The 25768-nt window shown below is 43.1% G+C and overlaps 1 protein-coding gene across 2 annotated transcripts in view; it reads left to right on the forward strand.

Moving 5' to 3' along the window:
* The first annotated feature begins 10994 nt into the window (after nucleotides 1-10994).
* ASPG (asparaginase) overlaps nucleotides 10995-25768 on the forward strand; it is a 66825-nt gene continuing 52051 nt past the window's right edge. Inside the window, exons 1-3 of one of the 2 annotated variants that reach the window (XM_083436873.1) lie at nucleotides 10995-11220; nucleotides 23878-24007; nucleotides 25627-25738. In XM_083436873.1, coding sequence (XP_083292999.1) covers nucleotides 11175-11220; nucleotides 23878-24007; nucleotides 25627-25738 — 288 coding nt within the window. In that variant the 5' untranslated portion in view covers nucleotides 10995-11174. Of the gene's footprint in view, nucleotides 11415-23877; nucleotides 24008-25626; nucleotides 25739-25768 lie in introns of both variants that reach the window. The other variant, XM_083436872.1, reaches the window with a different exon arrangement.

Raw genomic sequence — 25768 nt, forward strand, 5'->3', positions numbered from 1 at the left:
GCGGGTGGGACTCATCCCCCAAATCCTAAGTGCATTTATTTAACTTATTTATGCAGATTCAGGTAATTAACAAGAGGTTTAAAGTGATCCCTGAGACCACTGCTGTTGACAATGACTGCCAGATTTGGATTCTCTCCACTTGTTGCGGCGAGAGCGTTCCTGGGCCAGCAGGCAGCTCAGACGTGCATCAATACTCACTGGAACCAACCACTTGCTAAGGAGCAGCACATACAGTGGTACCTCGGGTTACATATGCTTCAGGTTACACACTCCACTAACCCAGAAATAGTGCTTCAGGTTAAGAACTTTGCTTCAGGATAAGAACAGAAATCAGGCTCCGGCGGCGCGGCAGCAGCAGGAGGCCCCATTAGCTAAAGTGGTGCTTCAGGTTAAGAACAGTTTCAAGTTAAGAACGGACCTCCGGAATGAATTAAGTACTTAACCCGAGGTACCACTGTATAGTATAACAATAGCAGTTCCAAAGCAGCTCAAAAAACCAGCCACAATGTGTTGATTAAAACCTGAGAATATAAAATCGTTTTTTAAATTTTGATTTTTATGCTGAGATCTTTGGATGAAGGGTGGTAAACAAATTTAAGAAATACTAATAAATAATTCAGACTCATGCCTGAATTAGACTGAAAAACTTGGTTATTGTATTGGGTAGTTCAAATGGTAATGACATTAACTTGAAAACCCTGTATTTTTCCTATTTTGCTCACACTCTCGCTCATTTCGGAATCTCACTAATATTATTTATTGTTCATTCTATTTGTGTGTTGCTCTTAGTGTATTTTTGGTCTTTGTGGAAGCCGCCCAGAGTGGCTGGGGAAACCCAGCCAAATGGGTGGGGTACAAATAATAAATTATTATTATTATTATTATTACTAAAAGAATGTCTCAGTGTCTCGCAACAATAACATAATTCATGACAAATGTGTCAGTTAAAACAACACATTAACATATCTGTGTTGCCGTATTTATATAAATATCTTTTGTACTCACAAATAAGATGTATTAATCTATGGCTTTTAAAACTCTGTGTGGAGGGATTATTGTTTTCATTTCTAACTATGTTATGTTTGTGTTTTTATATTGTAAACTGCTCTGTGATTCTCAAATGAAGGGTGCTACAGAAATTTAATAAATAAATATAAATACCATACAGTTATTGCTTAATGTTATGGAATGCATACATCATCTTTCTTTTAATTTTTTCTTGTTGTTCTTTAGGAGCTAGAAGCTCAAATTCCATCTATGGCTTGTGCTGCTGCTAATACTGGTAACCTGAATACATTGAAAGCAATAGAAGAAGTGGGAAATAAAAATAGCAGAGGTCTGCTCAGAAGCATGATAAATACTCAGTTTGTAATTGTGACTTCCTCTACGTGCGTTTAGAAACCGTTGCTATATTGAGGTGTGATTTAATCACAGTCCAGCAAATTCAGATTGCATAACTGCTGTTGACCGGAATGTCTTGCACAACATACTCAACTTTCCCTGAATACCAAACTTTTCTTGTTAATGGGAGTGGCAGGCAAATGCCGTGGGGAGTGTGGGACAACACTCACTTTGATGCAACATCATTTAGCTTCCCTAAAAAGTAAGTGGAATAAATGCTAATTAAATATCCAAAATCTTCTAACCACTCTGCAAACAAACCAGGATGAATGCCTATTAAATAGCCAACATTGTCTAATCTCCCTGCAAACTAAACAGCTTGGATGCTTGTGAAATAGGCAATGTCGTCTAATCTTCCTTCAAACTAATCAGAACAAGCACATTAAATAGCCTATGCCAATTATTCATCCTGCAAACCAATCAGGATGAATGTTCAATAAACAGGTAATCTGGAAGTGCATTTAATGTATGTCAGCAGGCTGAGCCGCTATTTCGCACCTGACTCTGGCTGGTGGTTTTTTGGGTTCCTGGAAAAACCCAAAAAATACCACCTACAAGGCTGAAATCTACCCACCTGCCCTGGTCTCTAAGGCTCCAGGTTGTTTTATTCCTGAAGATGCCAGATACTGAACCTCAGTGGCGTAGCGTGGGTTGTCAGCACCCGGGGCAAGGCAAGTAATTTGCCCCCGCCCCCGCTGCACTGTCCCTCCCCCAGATAGTCCCCCTCTCTCCGCACCGCACCGCTCGCCTGGCACCCTCCCCTCCACAGTGGGCGGCGACCCGGCGGCTCGGATCAGATTCGCACAGCCAGTACTGCAGTCAGTACTGAGAGAGAGTGAGTGAGCCAGGTAGGGGCAGAGAGCTGCGAGTGCGAGCGCCCCCCCCAATGTTGTGCCCGGTGCGGCCGGCCCCCCCTGCACCCCCCACGCTATGCCACTGCTGAACCTGTAAACTTTTGAGCTACAATCTCTTTTACAACATTTCAGTTTTGGCTTTGCTGGCCTGATGAGGTGAATTCAGCTTATTGAAAAGCTCATTAGAGCATTGCATTTGTTCTTGCAGGTGGGAGATATGTTTCTTTTTTGCAGTGTGGAAACTTAAGCTGTGAACCTTATGATGGCCGCACTCAACTTCATGTTGCAAAAAGCAAAGGGCACACAAAGCTTGCTGAGTACTTGCTGAAAAGCGGAGCAAGTGTTTATGCTCTCCCTCCCTCCCTCTGTGTGGCACATCAGATGGGGTTGATCATTGAAGGAGCAGCCAATTTATCATCTCACTTGATCACCTCTGAGTTCCCCTTTCTGGGTAGCTGCCAAGCCAGTCGCAGAGAGAAAGCAAGTGAGTGCTCACACTGGCTTAGTCTTGGCACATCATCCCTGGTAGTTCCACTAAGGACTGTTGAAGGAACTTATTAACTATGAATTTGTCAATAATTACACTGGTGTTTCTTTCTTTTTTCTATAAAGGCACATGGAAATAATTTGCCTACTTCGGGAAACTGGAGCTCACCTTTCCAGTGAAGAGCTGGAGAATGCCTCTAAGGAGACCACCCTGCCCCCAGCTCTAAAATTAAACCCAAGATCTTTAGAAGAGACCTGCTAGATCATCTGAAAGTCTTGTCTACTTCAGCATCCTGATTCCCATAGTGACCAATCAGCTGCCTTTGGAAAGTCCACTGGCTATGGTGCCATGAGTCTGATGAATCCCCTAGATAGACTCCTGGGAACATACGTAAGAAGTGGATTATAATGTCCTCCCTGCCCATAAGCTGGATGTACCAGTGTAGTGTAAACTGGAGTTTTAGGGTGTTTCCAGACAACAAATCTAAAGAAAGTAGTATAAGAACTGTTTACCCAGGCAGGATTTAATTTAAGAATTTTGCAATTCTACAATGCTATCCATTCTATCCATCTGATGGGTTGCTAGTTCCCACATAGTTCTCAATCACTTCAGAGAGGTCTGGCTTAGTGTATATACTGTTCTGTGCCTTTACTTGCACTCAGTTCTGGGGAAGTAAGTTTTTTGTTGTTGTTTAGTCATTTAGTCATGTCTGACTCTTAGTGACCCCATGGACCAGAACAAGCCAGGCACTCCTGTCTTCCACAGCCTCCGCAGCTGGGTCAAACTCATGTTAGTAGCTTTGAGAACACCGTCCAACCATCTCATCCCCTGTCGTCCCCTTCTCCTTGTGCCCTCCATCTTTCCCAACATCAGGGTCTTTTCCAGGGAATCTTCTCTTCTCATGAGGTGGCTAAAGTCTTGGAGCCTCAGCTTCAGGATCTGTTCTTCCAGTGAGTATTCAGGGTTGATTTCCTTCAGAATGGATAGGTTTGCTCTTCTTGCAGTCCACGGGACTCTCAAGAGTCTCCTCCAGCACCATAATTCAAAAGCATAAATTCTTCGGCGATCAGCCTTCTTTATGGTCCAGTTCTCACTTTCATACATCACCACTGGGAAAACCATAGCTTTTACTATACGGATCTTTGTTGGCAAGGTGATGTCTCTGCTTTTTAAGATGCTGTCTAGGTTTGTCACCACATTTCTCCTAAAGAAGCAAAGTAAGTTTTGCAGCACCCTATTTTAGCAAAACAGCTGATGAGAGCCGTTTTCTCTCCATTGCACCCAACCATTCTAGAGAGGTTTTGCAAGGTTGGCTAGCACAAAAAGGTGTTGATAAACTAGTTAAGAGAAACACATGGGCAGGAATCAGCCAAAGAATCCCATCAGCAGAAGCCCCGAGAAATGTGCCTTTCTATTCTCTGCTTCCTGTCACCCTTGGAAATTAATAATAATAATAATAATAATAATAATAATAATAATAATATAGTTTCCCCAGCCACTCTGGGCGGCTTCCAATCAAGTGTTAAAACAATACAGCATTAAATATTAAAAACTTCCCTAAACAGGGCTGCCTTCAGATGTCTTTTAAAGATAGGATAGCTGCTTATTTCCTTCACACCTGAAGGGAGAGTGTTCTATGCAATGAGGTAGTATGTGATCTGCTAGAGACACTGGAGAGTCACCAGACCTGAGGCTAGAAGGCTTGGGACTGGTGTTATTGAGGTCTAAATTTAGGGAGCAAATCTTACCTGACTCCATTCATATGGCTTCGGATATCTGAAGGGAGGGCATTCCACAAGGTGGGCGCCACTACCGGGAAGACCCTCTGCCTGGTTCCCTGTAACCTCACTTCTCGCAGTGAGGGAACCGCCAGGAGGCACTCGGTGCTGGATCTCAGTGTCCAGGTAGAACGATGGGGGTGGAGACACTCCTTCACGGTATTGGCTCTTTGGGGGTCAGGAGAACCCCCAGAACAGCGAGAAGGGGGGTCATTCCATCCAGCAAGCCGAAATGCTTTCCCTGATGTAACAATTGCCTTAACACAACCTTGATTTCCTCTCCATATGACAATTGTTCTTTTTTTATTTTTTAAATCCCCACTCCCAGCCTTGCTGCGAATGGAGATGTGGATGGATTGATGGTTTGGCATTTATCAGGCATAGACATGGAACACACTGATTATAGTGGCAAGAGACCTTTCCAAGTGGTAAGTGCAGGTATGAATACACAGCAGGGTGAGGAACATTTTTCATTCTGAGGGCCGCATTCCCTTTTGGTCAACTTTCCAAGGGCCACATGACAGTGGTTAGTGGGGTGAGAGGCAATGAGGGATGTGGCCTGGTTAGAGGGGAGACTTAGAGATATTTCCAAGGGCCAAATAGAAAGCCCTGGAGGGCCACTTTTGGCCTCTGGTCCTGAAGTTCCATGCACTTGTTATACAGGACTAATCTGAGCATATTTGCTATGGCAGGGAGGTCAAAACTCATGCAAAGCATGATAAGGATATAATAATAACAATTTATTATTTACCGTATTTTTCGCTCTATAAGACGTACCAGACCACAAGACGCACCTAGTTTTTGGAGGAGGAAAACAAGAAAAAAAATATTCTGAATCTCAGAAGCCAGAACAGCAAGAGGGATCGCTGCGCAGTGAAAACAGCAATCCCTCTTGCTGTTCTGGCTTCTGGGATAGCTGCACAGCCTGCATTCGCTCCATAAGACGTACACACATTCCCCCTTACTTTTTAGGAGGGGAAAAGTAAGTCTTATAGAACAAAAAATACGGTATACCCTGCCCATCCGGCTGGGTTTCCCCGGCCACTCTGGCAGCTTCTAACAAAGATTAAAAGTACATTAAAACATCAGTCATCAAAAACTTCCCTAAACAGGGCAGACTTTAGATGTCAGAAGCCAAGATACAGGGAAAAGTGTAGGAAATTCCCAGCAATAGCTAAAATAGTCTTTTCGTAATGTTAGTCTGCTTCAGTGCTGGGAAGTGAAGCAGAAGCCAACGCCTTTTTGGAGTAAAGTCAGCTTGTTTTAGGTTAAGAACAGTTTCAGGTTAAGAACGGACCTTCAGAACCAATTAAGTTCTTAACCAGAGGTACCACTGTATAGGTATTTCATGTTTCTTACTTTTCTATGCATGGAATAAGGGGGGAGGTCCGCTTGTGGATCAGGAAGTTAAATAGCAGGAAGCAGAGAGTAGGAATAAATATGCCGTATTTTTCCGTGTATAACATGCCCCTGTGTATAAGACGACCCCTATTTTGGGGGACTCCAAATTAAGAAAATGGGGGTGGGTATTGCCAGAAATCACTACATGTCTGATTGACGCTGACAATCACACGCATCAGCGAACCAATCGTATGCCCGCTCACCGCCAATCACCAGCAGCCGCCAATCACCTGCCCAATTGCCGCAGCGGCACCCAATCAACAGCAGGCCTTGACACAGCCACCAATCACCCGCCCAATTGCCGCAGCAACAGCCAAATGACAGCAGCTCTTGATGCAGCCACCAATTACCCAAAAAAACCCTGCTGAAAATCTCCTGATCGCGGCTGCAACCAATCACCCGTCCCCCCTGTGTACTATTCCTATATAAAATAACCCCCAATTTGTAACATTATTTTATAAGATAAAACATTGTCTTATACACGGGAAAATATGGTAAGTATTCTGTAGTAGCCAGTAGAATAGGTTGTGATGTGTGCATAGGTGTGTGTTACCTATAAGTTTCTCTGGTTTGCAAATGGGCTCAAGAAGGCTGGCAATGTCTGCGCTAGTTTATAGAACTAAAATTAACCATCTTTTTCTGATTCTTCCTTACGGTTCTGTGAGAATGAGCATTCTGAACAAAATCTATACAGTGGTACCTCAGGTTAAGTACTTAATTCGTTCCAGAGGTCCATACTTAACCTGAAACTGTTCTTAACCTGAAGCACCACTTTAGCTAATGGGACCTCCTGCTGCTGCCGCGCCGAAGGAGCAAGATTTCTGTTCTCACCGTGAAGCAAAGTTCTTAACCTGAAGCACCATTTCTGGGTTAGCGGAGTCTGTAACCTGAAGTGTATGTAACCTGAAGCGTATGTAACCTGAGGTACCACTGTACTGGTGGAAATACATTTGAATTCATGACTTTTCTGCTGACTGGATTTTGAAGGTTGAAAAAAAAATTCACTTGACATTTCTGTGAAAATGTAGCAATGGTAACGTCTGGAACATACACATATGTCTTGCAATGCTTTCATTTTGACTTCTGTTTTTTTCTCTCCCTGCCATAGAAACATAGATAAATATTTTTGCCATTGTTTAAGTGTTAAGTTATTAGTCAAAATAGGCATCGTTTAAAATAAAGACATAAGTTCTAGGCAATACGTACATTCATCTTTGTCACTGAAATTCTACCTAGCATTGACAATTTTAGCACCACCCATCTTGACGTATATTTTTAAATTTCAGCTCATGTCTTAACATAATTATTTTGGAGCAACATACAATTCACATTTGTCACAATAATATCCAAATATTTTACTTTTTTCCAAATTGAAACCCTGTTTCAAAACCTTCTCATCTTCTGTTGTCATATTCTTTGTTAACATTTTTGCTTTTTGGTTATTAACCTTAGACCCTGCTAACATACCAACATCATTTAGTTTCTCCATAAGAATCCCCGCTCCCTGCAGTGGGTTTTCTAGAATTAACATCTGGTCATCAGTAAATGCCCTTAACTTAAACATTTCTTTTAAAATCTTTATTCCCACAATTCTCTCATATTGTCTAATGTCTCTAAGTAAAACTTCCAAGACTAGAATGAAAAGTAGAGGGGACAATTAGGTATATGTGTAATTGGCTTCATTCCAGACATCTGCTATTTTACCACTGTAGAATATTATTCAATGTCTGTTGCAAGGGTTGTAAAAGTTCTTCTTCAAAAGACTTATAGTAAGAAGCCAATAGTCCATCTGGGCCTGGTACTTTTCCTTCTTTTATTTTTTTATCGCACCACATAATTCTTGAGTAGTTATAGGGCCAATCATTATTTGTCTTTGAAAGTCTGAAATCTTTGGTAGATGTTGTCTATTTGTCTATATATTTTTTGAATATATTACTTGACCTTTATACAACTTAGAATAATATTGGTGAAATACTTTTTCATATTTGTCTTATCTGTTATTGCAGCATTTTCTTCTTGCAACTTCAATATCAACTTCCTTTCTTTCTCCTTCTGCAGTTTATATGCTAACCATTTCCCAGGTGTGTGAGCAATTTTTTAAAATTTAAATTCGTTTAGCATAATCCAGTTTTCTTCCTATCTCCTGCATTGTTAACATAGACAATTGGCTCTGCAACGTCTTAATTTTGGAGATTGTTCCAATTATTTTTCTTTTTGCTTAATCTCAGACAAGATTTTTTTCCAGTAGCACCTTAGAGACCAACTAAGTTTGTTATTGGTATGAGAAGTATCTGAAGATGTGTGCTTGCACATGAAAGCTCATACTGGAAGGAATTTTTTTATTTTGTTTCGACTACGGCAGGCCAGCACGGCTACCTACCTGTAACTAGAACAATATTTTTTGTAATTTCGCCTGTCTCTTTCTTTTAAGTAAGGAATTATGTGATATGAAAGAACCTCTGTGGAAAGCTTTGTTGCATCTCAACCCAATGTATCTCTGTGCCTTTAAATTGTTATCAAATAATTATTTCGTATTTTTTGCAATATTCTTTTGCAATCTTTGTTTGCAATCTTGTGCAAACCTTTTCTTGTTGCCATAACTCTTTCTTAAGTCTCCAAATGAAAAAGTCATTCTTCCTTTCGTAAGTCATAATAATTGGGCTATGGTCTGAAAAAGTCTTTGGAATGGCAGAAGCTTGAGTAGAGGAAGCCAGGATGGAGAATAATTGACAAGAAAATTGTGAATTTAAACAATAATAAAAGTTTGAGATTTATTTATTTATTTGTACCTCATCCTTTTCCCTGATGGGACTCAAGGGGGTTTACAGATAAAAACAAGAACTGCTAAAAATATAGAAAAACCGATCATTAAAATACAATTGAACATTGATAGAATTAATACTAGATACATATATAAAATCTGTTTAAAACTTACCAATAATTACAATGAAAACAGCATGGCACTGGCTCTTTAATTAAAGGCATTCGATTCTCCAAAGCATACTGGAACAAAGAAAGTCTTCACCTGCAGGCAGAAGGCAGCTAGGAGGGAGCCAGTTTGGCTTCTCTAGGAAGGCAATTCCAAAGTTCAGCAGCAGCCACCAAGAAGGTCCTCTCCTGTGTCCCCACCAAGTGTGCCTGTGAGGGTGACAGGACTGAGAGAAGGGCCTCCCCTGAAGATCTCAAAACCTAGGCAGCTTCATATGAGGGAATAGGATCTTTCAGATAGCTTGGACCTACGTTTGTGTGTTGGGGAAACTTAGGAAAAAACGGTGATTTAAAACAAGGTTTTAATATAGCAAGTGGGGAGTTGGGAAAGGTTCTTTTCTAGAGTCGTACCTTGGATCCCAAATGCCTTGGTACTCAGACGTTTCGGCTCCTGAACGCGGAAGTGACTGTTCTGGTTTGCAAACTATTTTTGGAAGCCAAACGTCGGAGGGGGCTTCCATGGCTTCCGATTGGCTACAGGAGCTTCCTGCAGCCAATCAGAAGCCGCGCTTTGGTTTCCAAACATTTTGGAAGTCAAACGGACTTCCTGAACGGATTCCGTTTGACTTCCAAGGTACGACTGTATTAGCTTTTTGGTGTTAGCTTCTGTGCTGTACCTGTCCAAAGGCGGATCTAGAGGAGTGCAACTGGTTTACTTGCAACCGGTTCAATGACACCCAACAGAAGGCAAGAGGTGGAGGTGGGGTGCTGGATTTTGCCGTCGCACAAGGCGCCACTAAAATTTGAGACACCAAGGTCTGCCGCAGACCCACCTCTGCTGATTCTCCTTGTTAAAACTTTCAAGTCAGCACAACAATGCTCCTTTCCAAATCTATTGAGATCTCTCCCATCTTGTTCCACTCTCAGGGTCCTTCCCTTCTATGGCACTGTGGTTGTGCAACCTGCCTTCTCTTTTGTCCCCCTACCTCATCCTTAGTGGAAATCCAGGATTGTGATGTGGCCCTACAAATCAATAGGGGCTGCATGATGACCGATAAATATCTATATCTGTAGCATGCGTGTGGGCATGCGTATGTACGTGTGAGTTAACGTTTGACACAGTTGAAATGATTGAGCCAAATTATCATTCCATAATAGGCTGTCAAAACTGAAAGGTCACTGTTCCTTTAGATTTCTGTAAAACAGACGGCCCTGTTCTGTTGAATAGCATCCCTGCTGCGATAATACAGGTGCCCCACTATCTCTAGAAACAACTGAAGACATTTTTCTTCCCACAGTCAGTCCTAACTGGAAACTGTATCCACTCATTTCTCTCTCAGGACATTGTTGTTGTTGTTTAGTCGTTTAGTTGTGTCCAACTCTTCGTGACCCATGGACCAGAGCACGCCAGGCACTCCTGTCTTCCACTGCCTCCCGCAGTTTGGTCAAACTCATGCTGGTAGCTTCGAGAACACTGTCCAACCATCTCGTCCTCTGTCGTCCCCTTCTCCTTGTGCCCTCCATCTTTCCTAACATCAGGGTCTTTTCCAGGGAGTCTTCTCTTCTCATGAGGTGGCCAAAGTATTGGAGTCTCAGCTTCAGGATCTGTCCTTCCAGTGAGCACTCAGGGCTGATTTCCTTCAGAATGGATAGGTTTGATCTTCTTGCAGTCCATGGGACTCTCCAGAGTCTCCTCCAGCACCATAATTCAAAAGCGTCAATTCTTCGGCGATCAGCCTTCTTTATGGTCCAGCTCTCACTTCCATACATCACTACTGGGAAAACCATAGCTTTAACTATACGGACCTTTGTTGGCAAGGTGATGTCTCTGCTTTTTAAGATGCTGTCTCAGGACAGGCTGAGCTTAAAGAAAGATATTTTTTTGGTGTTCTATACCAAAGAGGGCTTATTAGGAAGAAGAGGAAATCTGTGTCTACTTTTTTGCTCCCCCACGAAGTGTGTGTCTATGTGTGTGTATACACACACACACACACACACTTCATATAAACCACTTTTCGTTTGCAGCCTAGTGTGGTGGAGGTAAAACACTTGGGCAGCCATTCGGGCCAGCGGCTTTCAGGGGTTAAGAGTGAAGCCCCTTGAGGTTCCCTTAGGAAACCCCTCGCATGCCCAACCGCCTGCCCTCAGCGCGCCCCAATGGCCTAATGCGGCCTCTTTTTTTGGCGCGGGCGCGGGATGGGAGGGGGGCTGTGTGTGTGTGTCTCTCCCTCCCACTCCCCTCCGCTGGCGGAGGCAGGTCCAGGCTCCGGCCAATGAGCGCGGGCGAGCCCGGGAAGGGGGCGGCGCTTCTGAGCCGGTATATGGATGCGCACGTTGCCCGTCTCTGACACCCGCTCGCCCTTTCGGCTAGGTAACGGCATCTCTGAGGGGAGACCATGATGGCAGCGGAGGCAGCGCAGGCGGGCGGCTTTCTGGGCCGAGCCCTCTCGTCCACCCAGCCCGCTCCGGCCCTCGAGATCGGCGGCGGCTGCGGGGCCGTGGCCGAGGCGAGGGTGCTGGTGATCAACACGGGAGGGACCATCGGGATGGTGCCTCAGCCGGAGGGTGAGCGAGTGAACTTGCTGGGCAGCATGGAGGGTTGGGTCTGTGCGGGTCTCCTGTGAGAATAAACACCCCGCGCCACCTTCAGGCAGAGGTCCCGGCAGGTGGGAATTCGGCAGGTGAAGCTTTTCCCATCACCTGTTGAACTTCAGCCTGATAGTTTCCAGAGGGGTTGACCTAGTAGCCTGTTGCATCAAAAGCGACAGAGTTTTATAGTACCTCAAAGAGCAATGCTCACCTCACCCACTTTAAAAGATAAAGGGACCCCTGACCATTAGGTCCAGTCGTGATCGACTCTGGGGTTGCGGCGCTCATCTCGCTTTATTGGCCAAAGGAAGCTGGTGTACAGCTTCCGGGTCATGTGGCCAGCATGACTGAGCCACTTCTGGTGAACCAGAGCAGCGCACAGAAATGCCGTTTACCTTCCCACTGGAGCGGTACCTATTTATCTACTTGCACCTCGACGTGCTTTCGAACTGCTAGGTTGGCAGGAGCAGGGAGCAAACAACGGGAGCTCACCCCGTCGCAGGGATTCAAACCGCCGACCTTCTGATCGGCAAGCCCTAGGCTCTGTGGTTTAACCCACAGTGCCACCTGCGTCCCTCACCCACTTTACCTGGGAGTAAATAATTTTCTATAGCTCAGCTGGTGGAGCATGAGACTCTTAATCTCGGGGTGTTGGGTTCGAGTACCCCATTGGGCAAAAAAAAAAAAAAAGTGCATTTCAAGGGGTTGGACTAGATGACCCTTGTGGTCCCTTCCAACTCTACAATTCTGTGATTCTAACATTACAAACCAGACTTATTCATGAGTAGGATTTGCTTTTAGCTTGGCTTTGGGGGGGATGGCAGAACACTCCATCTGATGTTATGTGCAGAGTTGCAGGTAGTACATGGGAGGTGGGGATTGTGAACACGCAGCTGGCTAGAGGAACCCCTATGTGCGGGTTTTCTCTTCTAGCTCAGGGTTTTGGGCTACTTATTCCTTCCTCCAAGCAGGTATTTGGACTTGTAGAATGGCTCAGAGTGTTCCTTTGTTTCAGTGGCTACATGCAGAAGAGAACAAGGCTCACATGGGCATAGCCAGGATTTTTGTTAGGGGGGGCAGAACCTCAGTTAGCTATATATTTTTATTGATTTTTAGTAATTTGAGGGGGCAGCTGCCCCTCCCTACCCCCTGGCAATGCCCATGAAGGCTCATGTACTGTTTAGTTATTAGGTGATGTGCCGTTTGTGCATTCAAAGTTGTGGAAATTCCAGCTGTAAAATGGTAGAGCCAGGGGTAGGCAATGTGGTGCCATCTATATTTTGCTGGATTCCATTACCCACAATCCTTAACTACTGACCAAGCTAAACTGACAGAGGTTGATAGGAGCTGGAGCCCAGCAACATCGGGAGACGGCCATGTTTGCAACCCCTGGGCTAAAGAGACACTTTATATAACATAATTTGTAGACCTCTTAATGACCCTTTATCCAAGAACGACATGCTCAAAAGTCACAAAGCATCACCCAGTACTATTTTTCTAGAAAAAGAGGTGCCGGAACTCACCATGAATACGTACCTCCCTCGTTCTCTTAGAATGGCAGTGGTGCCCACCTGAGAGGTGCCAGAACTAAGACCCGATGAGTTCCAGCTGAAAAAAGCCCAGGCATCTCTGTTTCACATCCTGCTGAACTGCAACCCCAGCAGTTAAAGCGAGGATAAGGAAATTCAGGTGGAGGCAGGAGTGTGGGGTGTGAAATGTATCATCTCAAGCCTCTTTGTCTGGCCCACAAAACTCTCCCCAAGCCCTCCCCTCACTAGTCCTCCAGTGTTTTTGGCTGGCTGGTATGTGTCTTTGAAGTCTGATAATCCTTCTTGTGTGTCTGAATGGAGAGGGATAGAGTATATGTGTAGATACTAGCCTCCTGCACAAAGGTAAAATTCACATTCATTGCTCTACCCATTTTCCTCTGGCTTTGACCACCACTGACATGTGGCCCCCATAATGTCGTCTGTATGGAAATGTGGCCCTTCGGTTGAAAAACGTATCCCCACCCAAGTTAATACTGGTTGGGAGAAAGGATATCTTCATTACCTTTCAGTGTGTGTTTATAGCCAAAGTTGAGATGCTAATCTGCATTAGTGAGTTTGAAACCATGGAACATAGTTTAGTAAACACAGAATGTGAGAGCATAGCTACTGCAACTCCACCTACAAGGTCACAGCTTTCTCCATATCACCATTAATGTAGAGCAGCAATTTCACTAATGCAGGGACTGAAAAAATGGGATGTTTACCCTTCTGCCACTCTTTAACCATTCTGATCAATCTGTGTGCAGTAATGTGGTTTTGAAAGTGCAGTTTGTTCAAGACCTGTGGTTTTCAAAATCAGGGTAGCTAGAATGTGGCAAAAGGTATAATTCTTCATCCCTTTGATGTATGCTTAGCTACATTAGTTAATTCAGAAATGAGGTATCAAATAGAAGTGACATTAGGAGTTCTGTGAGAAGATCTCCTACATATTTTGCCGTTAGGTAAAAGGAGCCATCTCCATTTCTTTTCTTTTTCCCTTCCACTATGGACAAACTCATTACATTTTCCTTTTCACAGTTGCTACCAGTGCTGTTTACTTGTTATTAGCCGTTGGAGAGCATTGGTTGCAAGATAACAACTTTATTTATTACATTAGCTCATGCTTCAGTCAGGCTAAGTCCACACCGTACATTTAAAGCACACACACCTCTGAATCTTGGGAATTATAGTTTGTTAAGGGTGCTGGGAAATGTAGCTCTGGGAGAAGTAAACTACAGTTGTCAGGATTTAGGGGTAATTTAAATGTATGGTGTGTATGTAGCCTCCATTTCTTTGTAAAACAGGGCAGTTTTGTGCAACAGGACAGGGACAAATCATCTTATTTCATATTTTGCTTCAGGAAGGATAAACTCAACTGTTTACATGCAGTGTATGAGACAGACTGAGATCCTACAAGTTTAGAGAAAGTCAAGATTCCTTAGTACGGCATTACTTGTGCTGAAGTGGACCATACTGTGCTTGTGCTTATTTCATTTCATAAATCCGTTATACCTTTCCATTGTAGAGATCTGCCAGAGATCATTAATTCGTTATAGTTTTTAAGGATAACGTTCATTAATTTTAAGAAGGGTATGCAACAGACAACTCACCCTTTGATTAGTCTTAATCACACTTGTTACTTTGAAAATACAGGATTCATAATGAAAGCTTGTGAGCCATGTGTAGTTCTGAATCAACCTAGGATGGTTCCATTTTCCTCATCTGAATTGATTGATTGCATTCCTTCCTCAGCAAAAGCAAATAAAAACAAATAGCAACATGGGGTAGGTGTGGGTTGGTGCAATCAAGATAAGGAAAACTAACAGAAGGGAAAAGTTACTATTATGGGTATATTACATTACATTACATTACATTATTTATTTATTTATTACATTTGTCAGTAGCTTTATTCTGTGGTTCAGCTCAAGTGGCAAAATAACTTGGGCTGGCCTTGGGAGGGAGAGAGAAAGGATGCAAGAGAGGGCAGTGATGATCTTAAGTTAAGAGATAAATGCACAGATGGGCAATTTAAAAAATGTATAGAAGTACAGAGGGATTTAAAAGCACAGCCAAGGAGAAAATAAAAGCAGAATGAGTGAAAAATAGTTTTTTGCCTTCTTTACCTGGTAGCCCTGTCTTTGTAACAGACTTTGTTAGGAGAGTCATTAATGATGGCAGTTTTCACCTGGGTGACATGAAAAGCATTGGGTGGTATTCAGTGTGCTTGTCACAGGGCAAGGATTTATGCCTGCGCAATGGAACTCCTCCCCTCCTCTCTCACTCCCCCCCTCCGAGAATCAGAGGGAATTTAGAGAAGTAAGCAAGCATCTTCCTTGGCAGGATGTTAACAAAACCACTCCTGGAAGAGGGGGACCTTAGCCCCACCAGAAATGCAGTGGGAGGATGGGCAGCCATGGCATGCCTCCAACAATTCCAAAAAAAGAGGGCTTCCTAACTCCAACCTCATTTTAGTCCGTCTTATCTGCTGCATTGGAAAGCTCTTCTCATCTATTGGAGAAGCAGCTGGACTGCATGGTTGGGCTTCTGAGCTTGTGCATGTGTCTGCCTGCCTCCACGATTCATTCTGGATTGCAGGATTGCTATGGCCCAGAGGCACCCAATGAAGTGCTGATTCCAAGGAATGGTGAAATGTGAGAGGCTAATCTGGGACCGCTTGGAAGAAGGCCAAGGGCCACAGATTGCCCACCTCTGTTATGTATGTTATATACAGTCATAAAAAGGTAAAGGGACCCTGACCATTAGGTCCAGTCATGACCGACTCTGGGGTTGTGGCGCTCATCTCGCTTTATTGGCCGAGGGAGCAGGCGTACAGCTTCCGGATCATGTGGCCAGCATGACTAAACTGCTTCTGGCGAACCAGAGCAGCGCACGGAAACACCGTTTACCTTCACGCCGGAGCGGTACCTATTTATCTACTTGCACTTTGACGTGATTTCGAACTGCTAGGTTGGCAGGAGCAGGGACCGAGCAACGGGAGCTCACCCTGTCGCGGGGATTCGAACCGCCAACCTTCTGATCAGCAAGTTCTAGGCTCTGTGGTTTAACCCACAGCGTCACCCGCGTCCCATATACAGTCATACCTTGGGATAAATACGCTTCAGGATAAGTATTTTCGGGTTGTGCTCCATGGCAACCCGGAAGTAACGGAGCGCGTTACTTCTGGGTTTCGCCGCTCGCGCATGCGCAGACAGTCAAAATGACGTCATGCGCAGAAGCGATGAACACTTACGTTCTTTTCGGGATGCGAATGGGGCTGTGGAACGGATCCCGTTCGCATCCCGAGGTACCACTGTATATGAATGTAAGCCATCCAGAGTGGCTGAGGAAACCCAGCCAGATGGGTGGGGTAATTAATAATAATAATAATAATAATAATAATAATAATAATAATAATAATAATTCTGAAGACTCTAGGTATAGGCAGACTGAGATCATTCAGATGGACTCTAAATGTATAGCACCATCTGGATCCTGTACATCATGGGAAAGGTTTCTTTGGTCTTAGCTGTGCAATTTTCACTATGTATTTCATCAGTTGGGAACAAAGCATATGTGTATGCTTTGTGTGTATCAGTTGGGAACAGTCAGGAAACCGAACACTCGTCTGCTGCATCTATTGAAAACAAAACTGCAGAGTTTCTGTCAGTTTGCCACTTCCTCCCCCACCTCCACATTCTCAGAACTTGCACTTCTTGTAAGGAGGTAGTACTTGAGATGTGAATCATTGAATGCTCTGTAATATACGTTCCCACTGAATTCATTTTGCATTAAAGAATGTACTGTACAATTTTCATTCATTTCTAGATGTATCCCTGGATGTAACAAGTTAAGCCGTGTTGTCAAAATTTCCCACTTTTTAATAGTGGAAAAACAAAAACAAAATGTATTTTTCTCCCTCCAATATTTTCCAGGTTATTTTCAGTTGCAAATAGTATGTACTGATCTCGGCTCTTGAAATTCTAGCACATGAATGTGCTCAAAATCACTGCTTATGGCAACTATCCTAAATTATGCATGTAGCAAAATTCTGTGTGTGTTTTCCTGGAAGTCCTGCAAGGAAATCAATGGCATTCAATGTAGAGTATAAACATTCATTTGCCATTACACTGTTTTTCTTATCTGCATTTTTCATCAGAGATGACTCGATCTGTAATACATTAAGGAAATAGCTATTTTATCTGCAGTGGAACTGGATGTTTATGTGTCTTTGCTCAAGGGCTTATGTGTCAATCATTAATAAACAGTTAGCGTCTTGATCCAACTTTCATTTTCCATGTGTGAGTTCTATGGAAGTGAAGACTGCAGGTAGATTTTAGTTATTTCAGATTTGAAACACACATATTTCCCAGTTTACCATTCAGATTGTTTATTTCTGTTTACAGACAGTAACCTGTCCCCCACTTGCCTCTGGAGGTTTTCAAGCAGCTTTACCCTCCATGTTTCCTTTCTAATTTAGGCAGAGGATTGCAACAGCTGCGTGTGTCATGTTTATTGTGAGCACTGCCCTTAGCAAACACTTCAGATGTTAGTGAAATGTGGCAAAGTGGGTGAAGTTGGATTTCCCTGCAAGCCCATCCCTTTTAGGGAGTGTTCTCTTAGAAACCTCTAACCTTGACTTTAGCTTCTGTCCTACATGAATACCTGCATCCTGGGCATATGGGCCAGCTATGTCTAATCTTACTTTAAAAAAATACCCCCCCAAAACATAACATAAACAAAAGCAAATAAAAATAAATAAATTGCCAGCTGACATTAACATATTCGATCCTAATTTAAACATAATTGTGTAGGATTCATCTAATATGACCTGTCTTGCGGAAGCTCTGTGCAACAATATCTGCTTGTGAAATGGGGCCTTTGCATCCTATGCACCCTAAAAATTGGCTCTTTTGGGGGTGTCAGGGAAACGCTTGAAGCCACAAATTAATATAGGCAGTCCATATCTAAATGATATCATGCTTATAAACCACTATTATAAGCTGTGTTCAAACAGAAAAGGCAGTGTGTGGGAATGTTCAGGGATGCAGGAGAGCATAATTGTTTGATTAAAGTGGTACCTCGGGTTAAGAAATTAATTCGTTCTGGAGGTCTGTTCTTAACCTGAAGCACCACTTTAGCTAATGGGGCCTCCTGCTGCTGCTGCTGCTCCACAGCTGCACTATTTCTGTTCTCATCCTGAAGCAAAGTTCTCAACCCGAGGTAATATTTCTGGGTTAGTGGAGTCTGTAACCTGAAGCGTATGTAACCTGAAGCATATGTAACCCGAGGTACCACTGTATATCCTTTCCAACTTGTGTTAACAAGTTCCACAGTTTAGCAGAGTAACATTCCCCTTTTTAAACTTACACAGCAGATGCGTTTGCTCAGGCTTGCTAAAGCCTCTATAATAAGTTTTGTTGGTAATTCCCCATTTAGTCCCTCATAAAAAGATAGACATGACACAGTCAGTAATAATAATAATAATATATTTATACCCCGCCCATCTGGCTTGGTTTCCCTAGCCACTCTGGGCGGCTTCCAACAAAATGCTAAGATACAATAACCTATTAAACATTAAAAGCTTCCCTAAACAGGGCTGCCTTCAGAGGTCTTCTAAAAGTTTGGTAGTTATTTTTCTCTTTGACATCTGGTGGGAGGGTGTTCCACAAGGTGGGTGCCACTACCGAGAAGGCCCTCTGCCTGGGTTCCCTGTAAGACGGCTTCTCGCAGTGAGGGAACCGCCAGAAGGCCCTCGGTGCTGGACCTCAGTGTCTGGGCAGAACAATGGGTGTGGAGACGCTCCTTCAGGTATACTGGACCAAGGCCATTTACGGCTTTAAAGATCAGCACCAATACTTTGAATTATGCTCGGAAACATACTGGGAGCCAATGTAGATCTTTCAAGACCGGTGTTATATGGTCTCGGCGGCCGCTCCCAGTCACCAGTCTAGCTGCCGCATTCTGGATTAGTTGTAGTTTCTGGGTCCCCTTCAAAGGTAGCCCCACATAGAGCGCATTGCAATAGTCCAAGCGAGAGATAACTAGAGCATGCACCACTCTTTTTACAAAAGTATAAAAAAGAATTTACTCACACATTCTGTTCACAATTGGATCCCAGAAGGCAGACTTAGCTAAGAAAAGTAACATACTCCTGGAAACTATCCCATAAGGAAACAGTCCCTTTGTCCTCTCTTGGCTGGAAGAGAGGACATCTTAGGCTAAGCAGATGTTGCTTCTTCGATGAATGTAGTCGGAGAGAGAGAGATGGCTGACCAGTCCTGCTCTTTTGTTACCTGGGCAGGTGAGGTCACACCCACCTCTAGTCACATGCAGAGGAAGTCTGTCCCAGGCAGGAGAAACAGGAAGTTCTGACTGGCTGGTCCAGACATCCCCTTTTATGTCTGCTCTAGGGAAGTTGTACTTGACTGCTCTTGAGTTTCACATCCCACACTGTGAGCTCTTAAGACCATTGAGTAGTAGATGGTGGGTGTTTGTCCTTCCAGCCTTGGAGTATATGTCTTTTTGCCACCATAAGGGATGGCAGATGAACAACTTAAGATATAATTTAAGAGTGTATGAACATGATCTGTGTCTAATTTTTGCTGCACAAATTTGTATACAAGTTTTAACCTTATGCAATTAGCACGACATTTCGAGGAACTAGCCTTTATGGTGTCTTGAGATTGCTGCTATTTTTTGTCATCTTGTTATTTATTATTCAATCTTTTTAAATTATATAAAATAAAATAAATAAAAATTGCACGCATTTATCCAGAGGTTTTGGGGTTTTTTTTGCTGCTGCCATGCTCTTATTATTTTATGTCATTTATTTAATATTTGTATATGTGTAAGCTGTTTCATACATGTTTTTTTAAAAAACAATTTTTATTGAATGGTTTTATGTTACAAAAAATAATACAGCCATACTACCACTAAATATAATTAAGAAAAAAAAATTACATACATCGATATTTAGTTTGTTATTTGTTATTTATCATCTTATTTCCTCCCAAACATTGCATACAACAACACACATATGTGCAGACACCCACACACCCACACCCGCACAGAAAATGATAATAATGAAAGTAAATATTTTTTCCCCTTTTATCTTCCAAAATCTTTTCTTCAACTTTGACTTCCTGTCAAGTCCCTTTGCATATGTTTTATCTTACATTTGAATGTACACAAAACAATAAACCTTTCTATATAATTTTTCTAATACATTCTGAAAACATAATAAATCCTTAATTGTAGTCCACCTCCTTTTAGTTCCTTTATCACTCGAATGCTAGCACGAAGTCAAAACTATTATTGTATTTTTGAACATATTTTTTAAAAACATCCCATTTTCCCGCTAATTTTTGCTTTGAGTTTCCTCTGAGTTTACTAGTCCGTTGAGCCGTCTCCACCAATTCCTGTAATTTGATTTGCCAATCTGTTATTTTTGGAGCCTCGTGATCTTTCCATCCCTTGGCCACAAGTATACGAGCTGCTGCGGTTGCATACAAAAATACCTCTCTTAGATTTTTTGGGATCTCTTAATAGAAATGCCTCCGGTTTTTTAGTAAAAGTTATCCCCATCATCTTTTTTAATTCATTGTATATTCCCCCCCCCCAAATAGTTTCATACATATTTTGGAGAGGTGGTGTAAAATGCCATTAAATAAATAAGAAAGCAAGCAAGCAAGCAAGCAAATATATATATATATATATATATATATATATATGCTTTCGTAGATTTTCACGGGTACAGGAATGCAGGTTTTGGTGTCCTCGGGTGTCTTCCCGTGTAAAAGTTGGGGTGTCTAGGCGACGTTTCGACGAGGTCTCACTCGTCATCTTCAGGCTGGTGCTTTCGGCTTCTTGTTACTGGAACAGAGCAGGATCTCAGTGTTTGAGTTCCTATAAATACTGTTGAGGAGGTGTGGTGTATAGCCTCCAATGTTCTGGGCAGAGAGGAGGTTCCCAGGCTAGTGTGCCTTTTCTTCTTTTGTTCCTTAATTACTTGAGGGATATCTTGAGTGATTTCTTGAGTGATTTCCTGAATCCCACTTAGGTGGGTCATTAGGTGTGGATTAGTTGCTAAAGCCTTCGTGTCTTGAACTCTTGAACTTTGTGAAGAGTTTTTCTGAGAAGATGGCTGTACTGCACTTGGTTGTGCTCTGGCTTGGCTTCGTGTATAGGGGCGAGCTGTGGTTTTGTGGCCTGTGCCAGCCAGATCTGTGTAGGGATTGCAGGGGGGTGCAGCATCCGGAGGTGCCACCCTGGTTTGGTTACTGGATGGTGTCTGTAATTTATCTGTGGAGAGGGTCTGGGTTTGGGTCTGGTGTGGTTGATTGGTGATGGCGTTCTGTGTGCCTCTGGATCTGGTGTCAGATTTTGTGGGGAGGGCTAATTTCCAGATGTCTGGCAAGCGGGATGTGTCGTCACGCTTGTTCATGTTGTGAGGGTGTTTCTCTATCTCGATGGCTTCCATGATTATTCTCTTGTGGTGATGTTCCATGTTAAAGAGCAATTTGGAATCTGCAAAATTAATTTCGTGTCCTGTTTCTTTCATGTGTTGGAAAAGAGAGGAAGTTTTTTCTTCTTTTTTGACGGCATTCTTGTGTTCTGCGATACGTGCATTTATTCGTCTGTTTGTTTGTCCAATGTACGTGGCTGGGCAGACTTTGCAGGGTATTTCATAGACCCCTTGGTTTTCCAACTGAATTTTATCCTTGGGGTTTCTGAGGATATTGGCTATTTTTTGGTTGGTGCAAAAGGCTGTTTTGATATTGTGTTTATGGAGGATTTTGCTAATTTTATCTGTAGTGCCCTTGATATAAGGAAGGAGGGCTATGCCATTGTTTTCTTCTGTGTCTTGGTTTTTGGGGGGTGTTTCTTTTTGGATTAGCTTCGTAACCCTGTTTTGCTGGTATCCATTGGCAATTAACACATTTGAGAGATTCTGTAACTCAGTTGTCAAGTGGTCTTCGTCAGCCAGGCGTTTGGTTCTGGAGATGAGAGTCTTGGCTACGGAGTTTATTTGTGCAGGGTGGTGGTGTGATTGTGCATGTAAGTAGCGGTTGGTGTGTGTTTTTTTCCGGTAGATAGTGTGTCCTAGGGAGCCATCAGGTTTTTTGTAGATTAGGACGTCAAGGAAGGGAAGTTGGTTGTTGGCTTCTATTTCCATAGTGAATTGTATTTTGGGGTGTAGGCTGTTGAGATGTGTGAGGAAGCTATCCAGTTTTTCCTTCCTACCTTTGTAATTTGGCCACACGGGAAGGAAAAACTGGATAGCTTCCTCACACATCTCAACAGCCTACACCCCAAAATACAATTCACTATGGAAATAGAAGCCAACAACCAACTTCCCTTCCTTGACGTCCTAATCTACAAAAAACCTGATGGCTCCCTAGGACACACTATCTACCGGAAAAAAACACACACCAACCGCTACTTACATGCACAATCACACCACCACCCTGCACAAATAAACTCCGTAGCCAAGACTCTCATCTCCAGAACCAAACGCCTGGCTGACGAAGACCACTTGACAACTGAGTTACAGAATCTCTCAAATGTGTTAATTGCCAATGGATACCAGCAAAACAGGGTTACGAAGCTAATCCAAAAAGAAACACCCCCCAAAAACCAAGACACAGAAGAAAACAATGGCATAGCCCTCCTTCCTTATATCAAGGGCACTACAGATAAAATTAGCAAAATCCTCCATAAACACAATATCAAAACAGCCTTTTGCACCAACCAAAAAATAGCCAATATCCTCAGAAACCCCAAGGATAAAATTCAGTTGGAAAACCAAGGGGTCTATGAAATACCCTGCAAAGTCTGCCCAGCCACGTACATTGGACAAACAAACAGACGAATAAATGCACGTATCGCAGAACACAAGAATGCCGTCAAAAAAGAAGAAAAAACTTCCTCTCTTTTCCAACACATGAAAGAAACAGGACACGAAATTAATTTTGCAGATTCCAAATTGCTCTTTAACATGGAACATCACCACAAGAGAATAATCATGGAAGCCATCGAGATAGAGAAACACCCTCACAACATGAACAAGCGTGACGACACATCCCGCTTGCCAGACATCTGGAAATTAGCCCTCCCCACAAAATCTGACACCAGATCCAGAGGCACACAGAACGCCATCACCAATCAACCACACCAGACCCAAACCCAGACCCTCTCCACAGATAAATTACAGACACCATCCAGTAACCAAACCAGGGTGGCACCTCCGGATGCTGCACCCCCCTGCAATCCCTACACAGATCTGGCTGGCACAGGCCACAAAACCACAGCTCGCCCCTATACACGAAGCCAAGCCAGAGCACAACCAAGTGCAGTACAGCCATCTTCTCAGAAAAACTCTTCACAAAGTTCAAGAGTTCAAGACACGAAGGCTTTAGCAACTAATCCACACCTAATGACCCACCTAAGTGGGATTCAGGAAATCACTCAAGAAATCACTCAAGATATCCCTCAAGTAATTAAGGAACAAAAGAAGAAAAGGCACACTAGCCTGGGAACCTCCTCTCTGCCCAGAACATTGGAGGCTATACACCACACCTCCTCAACAGTATTTATAGGAACTCAAACACTGAGATCCTGCTCTGTTCCAGTAACAAGAAGCCGAAAGCACCAGCCTGAAGATGACGAGTGAGACCTCGTCGAAACGTCGCCTAGACACCCCAACTTTTACACGGGAAGACACCCGAGGACACCAAAACCTGCATATATATATATATATATATATCAGAAGCCTATGCTGTATTTGTAGAATTTAAACCAGTTTTCTTATATACCTTGAGCAGATGATAAGGAGGTTCAACTGTCAGATAAGAAATTAATGAACATTTTGTTTTATTCACATTTTTCTTTTCTTCCTTCTGTTTTCTCAGGCCTTGCTCCTGAGGCCAACATGCTAGCAGGGGCCCTGAAGAAGATCCCAATTCTTCACGATGCAACATATGCCGAGGAAACGAATCTGTATTCCCGCCTTCACCTTGGAGATGACACCTTGGTGCTTCCGTATGTATTAGGGAAAGAAGAGTTTCCTTAGAATTCTCAATCTTTCTGTGTAGTAGCATGTGCTTTTAGCTCTTTACCTGATTGCTAGGGCTTTGTATAAGCCGCTGCACAGAAGTAGCATAGGATGTGACATGCGTCAGAAATCAGATTCCTGAACACCTCAGATCTCATTTCTTTTCAAGGCAAATTTCAAGCCTTCATGGTTGGAGATACTGTATGTTTGAAACTGTTTGGGTGATGAAATCTAAGAAGCCAGTGGGTTGACTGAGGCTCATGCACACTTTTACTTGGTCCATATTTTGATTGTACTGTGTACTGATTAATTCTCCTGGATCCGAGAGCTTTTCTCATTAATCTACAGCTTTGGTTTGCAAAAAATTGATCTTACTTGCTGCATTGGATCATATCAGGCACTCAGAAAATTCAAAGAAAGTTTGCTAACCAACCTTCAGTGCAGCTGGTAACTTTCTCCAATGGACAGCAGATTTGCTGTTCATTAGAGAAGTACCTTGGGAATTTGATTATCTTTTTTATAAAGGCATACCACTGAGAGGAGTAGTAATTAATACAGTTACAGTGGTACCTCGGGTTAAGTACTTAATTCATTCCGGAGGTCCATTCTTAACCTGAAACTGTTCTTAACCTGAAGCACCACTTTAGCTAATGGGGCCTCCTGCTACCGCTGAGCCGCCAGAGCACAATTTTTGTTCTCATCCTGAAGCAAAGTTCTTAACCCGAGGTAATATTTCTGGGTTAGCGGAGTGTGTAACCTGAAGCGTATGTAACCCGAGGTGCCACTGTATTTACAAAAAAAGGGGGGGAAAGTGGTTGGCAGATTGTGTTAGAAGAGGTATTCCTTTTTCTGTCTTACTCATGAAGGAATACTTTTTCTAAGATGGTACCTGCTGTATTGGGACGTGGGTGGCGCTGTGGGTAAAAGCCTTAGCGCCTAGGACTTGCTGATCGAAAGGTCGGCGGTTTGAATCCCCGCGGCAGGGTGTGCTCCTGTCGCTTGGTCCCAGCGCCTGCCAACCTAGCAGTTCGAAAGCACCCCCGGGTGCAAGTAGATAAATAGGGACCGCTTACTAGCGGGAAGGTAAACGGCGTTCCGTGTGCTGCGCTGGCTCGCCAGATGCAGCTTGTCACGCTGGCCACGTGACCCGGAAGTGTCTGCGGACAGCGCTGGCTCTCGGCCTATAGAGTGAGATGAGCACGCAACCCTAGAGTCTGGCAAGACTGGCCCGAACGGGCAGGAGTACCTTTACCTTTTTTACCTGCTGTATTGTGTGTATATCATCTTGAACAAAGGTTACTTTTGGTTTTAGAACTCTTATTTTTTTTTACATGCATAAGAACAAAAGAAGGTCCATGTAACTGGATGCAGATTTAATTGTCCAATATTTCAACTGGCTAAGATTTCTTCAACAGAATAGCAGATCAGATAGGAAGAGAAGTTTATGAAGTTCAATTTGTGTCACAGAGTCAACTTCCTCAGATAGCAATAATATCCCCTTATAGGCTTTCTTACCATGCACAGCCCAGTGTTCAGGTCTCCAGTGGAAAAGGGGTTGCAACTAAAATAGTTCATTGCATAAAAAGTTTTTTTTTCTTCTTCTCAGCATTTCTAGACAAAATAAAAGAATTATCTACACCATCCTGGAACTTTCTCCACTGCTTGATTCTTCAAACATGACTCCAGCTGAATGGGACAAGATTGGCAGTCTCCTTGAGGTATTCTGGATTACTCTTGTAATGCTGTTG

Source organism: Podarcis tiliguerta (assembly GCF_965153285.1).
Source record: "Podarcis tiliguerta genome assembly, chromosome: 1".
In the NCBI taxonomy this organism is placed as follows: Eukaryota; Metazoa; Chordata; class Lepidosauria; order Squamata; family Lacertidae; genus Podarcis; species Podarcis tiliguerta.